Genomic DNA, 6,000 nt, shown 5'->3' with positions numbered 1-6,000 from the left:
CTCAAGAGTCAGAAGAGTGGAACGGAGGGAACGGCCGCGAGTAGAGCTGCTGGGTTTTCTTCTCTGGGGGGAGGGATGGTTGTGAAGGCGTATGAAGAAAGGGGAAGATAGCTGGAGTAATGACAGGCCCCAAACAGAGAACAGCTCCCTGTTTTCGTGGCCTTATAAGTACTTACAAGTACCTTATAAGAATGTTCTTATTCATCTTCAGCACAGCCAGGTGAAGGTGGGCACCGACGTCATCCACACACGAGATTGATATGGAAAGATCAGAGAGGTTGACAGATGGGCCCCAAGCCGTACGCCAGCAGGTCACAGGCCTGACTCCGGAACCTGGACTCAGTCTCTGCCGTCAACCCCAGAACACTCTAGGGCTGTGAGGTAAGGGGAGCTGACAGGCCGGGAGCCCACAGGGCCTAAGCCATGGCTAGTTTCCTTTTTTATCGGACTTTTTATTGTGGTTTTTGAATTCGCCCAGCCATTAGAATCACCTGGAGTTAAAAGAAAAAAAATACAGTTGCCTAGACCTCACCTCAGACCAAGTGAATCAAAATCCCTGTGGGATGGGGGTAGAACTCAGTATTTTTTAAGTCTTGCCAGATTATTCTGAAGCACAATGAGAGGGGAGAAACATTTATTATCTCAGAAGGTAGGAGATAATAAAGGGAGGAGAAAACAGAATGAGATTTTGTTCCTGGACCAAACTGAGGGTCGGGCTGCTATTTCTCGTGGCCCAATAACAAGATACAGATGAACCGGGGAGGAAGAGGGTTCATTTCTGTAATTGGTTACAGGGAGAAGGCCTGGAAAATATCACCAGAACAACTCAAATTACAAAGTCTTCCAGAGCTTACATACCTTCTACGCTACAGGTCTGTGTGTAAGTGTGCATTCATCTAAAGACATAGGTGATTAACTTCTTTTAATCTGTAGCTAAGATCTAAGTCCTAAAGCCCTTCCTCTGGAGCCTCAATAAAGTCACTTAATCTAAATGGGTCCAGGTGCTGCGGTGATTACCCTTATCTTGTCTCCTGCTAAATCATGGAGGTTTGGGGAGTTCCTTCAGACCCCCAATAAACTTGTTTGTGGAGGCCTGGGGAGTTTCTTCAGGCCCCTAATAAAACTTGTTTAATCCTAAACGGGTCCCACTAAGAATTCCTCATTATCTCGTCAAGCTTCAAGGCCCAGGAAAGGCCCAGGCAAAACTCTTGGTGGGCTTTCGTGCCATTCCAGCCTTTGTATAAGGGCACCAGCTCTCTCAGCTTTTAATGTTTAACTTAACCACTCACTCCGTATTGAAACGGCTGTTATGGAGGCCTGTGTTAGTGAGACCTGGCCTGCCACAATGGGACCCATAGGAAAAGTTTCCCAAAATCTGAAAAAATTCTACCTGATGTAAAAGGGAGTCCTGGCAGTTACAGCTCTCAGACAAGTCTTCAGTCTATGAGTCTCACTCTAACCGAGTACACCCATTTTTCTAAGAAACGAGTTTTTAAAATTATTTCTCTTCTCTTTTCCCCGTTTCCCCTTGTTCCCCACTTCCTACTTAGCTCTTTAGAAATGCAACTATAACCTTTTACCTCTTTCACCAGACTCTCCCTACAGGGCAGTTTCATCTGTGCTTAGAAGCTCCAGAGCAGAACTTGCACCCACCAGGAAACTGCCTGGAGACACAACAGTCAATTAATAACCCAAAGTATGCCCACTATGAAACTCCCTCCCACCTAAAGAGCTTCAGCCACCTTTACAACCTCGTTCTGCCCACAAAGATGCCAACTCGACCACCCGTTACATAAGTCATCAAAGCAAGTATGTGCACTCCCCCACCTGCCTGCTTCCTCTCCTGCATGCCATTCACGCCAGCACCCCACCCCCCGCTTTAAAAGTGACCACTTTCTGCTCCAAAAACCACTCAGTACCCTTCAAGGCAGCTTCTTCCCCTAAACTAGTTTTGGAATAAAAAGTCAGTTTCTTTATACCAGGCCTCCCTTTTGTTCATTGGAGTCTGCAAGCAGTGAGTGACTGAACCTGCATTTTTTGTTACCTGGAGAGAGAGACAGAGAGAGAGAGAATCTTCCATCATTAGAGGCTGTATTGCCACCCCCAAGAGCATCTCATGTAAGTGGAGTTCCTGGCCGCACACAGAGCCAAGCAAAGGATGTGTGGGCTCAGCTCCAGCCCCAGCTCTCAGGACAATCTTCATTTCCCATGACAGGCCATCCCATTAGATTCCCACAGGTATTCCCAACAGGCCCAGGGCCAGGTTACCAACATGCTGTCTTCCCTTTGTTTTCAAAGTAATGAGGTAAGGAACTCTTTGGAGACGGAAATTTCCCAAGGTACACCGGAGCCACCCAGTGCCTCCCAGCAGCGTCACGCCACAGGTGTGATTAATAAAACCTGAAATAATGAGGGAAAAGAACAGTGCAAAGATGTATTCTGCACTTTTCCAGTGTTTTCAGCTGTTTTCAACGCCTCCACCCCTGAGAGTGGGTGGAGGCCCATGGGATGGGAAACCTCCTGTGTGAGAACAGACATGGAAGGCAGGAAGGCAGGACAGTGCTGCTGAGCTTCATTTCTGCTGTCAAAATCCCCGCCAGACTCTACATCCCTGGCCTCCTAGGGATCTAAAAAATCCTGAAATGTTCTGATATATTCTAGGATAAAAGCAGAAAATGCAAGTCTCCTCACCTAACCAAAAACATTTGCTCAGATGACAGGCAAACGCAATTCATTAAATTGTGCAACACGTAAAACATTTACTGTCAGCCTCTTGGGCATTTTTGGAGGGCTGCCTGTCTAGCAGGCCTTTAACCTGGTTCGGTCAGAATCAACAAAGAGCTAGATGGTCGCAGGGAAGCCTATGCTGGGGTCACAATCAGGTGAGAAGCAGCTCACTGGACTAGAATTACCCAAAGTCACTCTTAAGCCGCCTATGACAAGCCCAAGGCCCGGGATGACTTGCATGCCCAGCCTCACCCCAGGGCTTAAGGAGGAGCCGGCCTAACTACACCTGCCACACAGGCAAGATAGGAAAGTGGCTTCCTCAGCCTGGCAGGGTCTGGAAATACATAAGTGAGTAGATTCGGGGCTTTCCAGAGCCAGACTCTCCAGGAGAGGCTCAGAACAGGGATGTGGAATGGATGTTAGGTCTAGGGGGCAGGTGACAGGGGAAAGAGGTTCTACTGGGGAAGGACAGGGGAGGCGGGTGTCTGCCAGAAAACTTGCTGGCATGAGGCCGGGCCCTCAGGGCCTCGTTTGCCTGCATCTGCCCCAGCGCATGGCTGCAGGCTGGGCTCCCCTGCGAGAGCTGGGATGCTGCCCCTTCAGCGTTTGTCTTACCAGGCCTGCCTTGCCTATGCATTTGAGGTCACGGCCTTAGCTCTAACTCTTTCTGATCACACAGTTGTTAACCTGCCACTGGCCCCAGCCAAGGCAGAGCCACTCCTACCTAATGTGTCCAGAGCCTGAGCCCCAGACTTCCCTCTCCAACTGCCAGGACCCCATTTCACTGGCTGCTCCCCCAGGGGCCAACACCTTCCCTGCTTCCACAAGTCCTGGCCTGTGCTGTGCCCACACGCCCCTCCAGGATTCTGATGTGGCTCACAATCGCAGCCTGTGCAGTTTCAGAGACTCGGCAGCATCTGCATACCGGTAGCACTTTACGCTCTGCATGCATCTCCATTTAGGGTGTTTTGATGGCAAAGCATTGTCTAGTCCTCTTCAGAACTAGCCAGAACTCCAACTTCTAGAGAAGGCTTTTAGTGATGCAAATCTCAAATTCCCCTTGTCTTTTGATAAGCTTCGCAGATCCCATCAGAAGGTTCCCACAGGACCAACAGACACGCGCTGCAGCTTTTGCAGGGCAGAAGCACGATGTCCCTGAACACATTTGTTACACTCACCTCCAATCAGACCCATAACAAATGGACTGGATTCCATGACCACCCTCGGGCTGTGGGTTTCGGGAGGGCTGCCCAGCAGCTCACAGATGGACAACTATCGTCTCCAGCGGGCTGCAGCTTGCAGGGCTGTGCTACCCTTTTTCTTCCTAACGCTTAACACCGTCTGCAACTGGTTTTGCTGCTGTCACATTTCATTTTGTTCATCACAAACCTAGTTACTGGAAAATTCTCTGTGATTAAAAAAAGTACAAGATTATAAAACCTTAGGAAAATAAGTAATTCTTTTATTTCTACTTCAAAATAGACCATGTACATCTGGAACTCTAAGGGGGAAAGTAACCAGGAGAATATTCCATCACAAAAATAAGATACATAATAATTGCCCATTTCAGATCCATCTTTAATCCAGCTGAAAAGGGTATGAGCTGCCAGTTGTCTTGCTGTCAGGGGCCACCCCTCTGTTAGTGGCCTTGTGGCTGCCTCCCAAGGACTCCGAGTCTTAAGAGTTCCTGGAGCGTCTTGAGGACGTGCTTTGGCTGGCTGGCGGCGAAGTCCAGTAGGCGGGGGCCCATGTGCTCCTGGAGGCTCCTGGCCAGCCTGCTCACCACCCCGTGGATGTTCCTGCTGGGTCCAGGCAGGGTGCCCTTCCCGGTGGTGGTGTTCAGGAAGTGCCAGAGGATGGGAAGGACATGCCGCTCTACAGCTTGAGGCTTCCGGGGGTAAACTGAGGCCACCAGCACTGTCAGGCAGAAAAGGAGAGTCACTTGAGCCAGGCACTCTCTCCCTCTCCCACTTCCCTCTCTTGGGACACCAACTTTGTCCCCCAAAGGGCTGGCAACCCAGCAGGTGCAGAACCTAAGGATCATGACACATTTAGGGGCCTACGAAAATGTGTTAGTTTCTTTTAACATTAGTAGAAAATATATGAATATATCCAACTGATTTATATCTGTGCTTACACCAACTAGTCAGAAACTATAATTTTTAAAAGTTTTATGGAGAAAGGGGCACGCAAAGGCAGAAATATGCAGAACCTCTGACAATCATAAGGGTTCCTCCAGCCCAGGGAACAGGAAAGAGGCAGGCACACCTGGTTACAATCCTGCCGCCATCAGCTGTGTCAGCCTGAGGAAGCCACCTGACCTTTCTGAGCCTTTTCCAAACCCATAAAGTAAGGATAAAAATGCTGAACCAACCTCTCAAGTCTGTTAGAAATTCGATAATAAATATACATAAAGTGCCTACCTGTAGGCAGGCAGGTGACAAATAGTAACTATAGTAATACTGCATTTATCCACATCACCACCTATGGAAGTCCACACAAATACAGAGAAAAACTACTGGAGAGGGAAATCAGGACCCTCTCGCATGAAGCATGCTGGCAGACAAGACAGCTGGGAGGGGAGAAGCCTAGCACAGCCTCCCGGGTGCCCGGATGCCAAACCTCAGGACCAGACCAGCAGCAGAGGCATGAACGTGCTTGTGAACCAGCAAGCTCTACACAGACCATTCCAGTGATGAGCCCCCAAATCTGGTTTCCCAAGGCCCCCAACCCTCTCTAACCCCCAGAAAACCCAGAAGCCAGCTGAATCTGCCAACCAGCTCTTCATCACCTGAGTAAATGCCAGGGCTGTGGCCACATCAAAACCACATCAAGGGCTCTCCCGGGTCCCCAGAAGGGCTGCTCGGGCCTTCAGCTGTGGCCGCATTATCCTAAGCGCATTAGCACTAACGAAGCTGGCTTTGCGATTCACATGCTCTGCCCGTCATCCTGCCGAAGGATAACTGCTGGAGCAGGCAATCACCACCAACAGCAGTGCTTTATGGATTCTGTGGCCCGGGAATTCTGTGGAATAGTTTCCATATCCTGGAAACTGCCTAAGACCAGGGCTCAGAGCTTCACATCACAGCTCCACTTCATGCTCACAGCACCCCCAAGAGGCAGGATGCTTGTCCGTTTTCCAGAGGAGGAAAGCAAGACTCAAATCAAGGCAAAGGGCAAAGCAGAGGACAGAGGCCAAATCTGCCTGGACTCCAAAGTCCACACTCTTTCTACCTCACACTGTCCCCAAATTTCTAGGGATTCCATATTTCA

General features: G+C 49.5%; 1 protein-coding gene across 1 annotated transcript in view; it reads right to left on the bottom strand.

Annotated features, from left to right (window-relative positions):
- Positions 1–4,168: 4,168 nt before the first annotated feature.
- Positions 4,169–6,000, bottom strand: part of TOGARAM2 (TOG array regulator of axonemal microtubules 2) — a 56,157-nt gene continuing 54,325 nt past the window's right edge. The window contains 2 exon segments of the mRNA XM_021924705.2: positions 4,169–4,404; positions 4,406–4,644. Of these exon segments, the coding sequence (XP_021780397.2) occupies positions 4,306–4,404; positions 4,406–4,644 (338 nt within the window). The 3' untranslated portion in view covers positions 4,169–4,305.

This window comes from Papio anubis, chromosome 14 (assembly GCF_008728515.1).
Source record: "Papio anubis isolate 15944 chromosome 14, Panubis1.0, whole genome shotgun sequence".
Taxonomy (NCBI): domain Eukaryota; kingdom Metazoa; phylum Chordata; class Mammalia; order Primates; family Cercopithecidae; genus Papio; species Papio anubis.
This window is presented reverse-complemented; position numbering and strand designations above follow the sequence as displayed.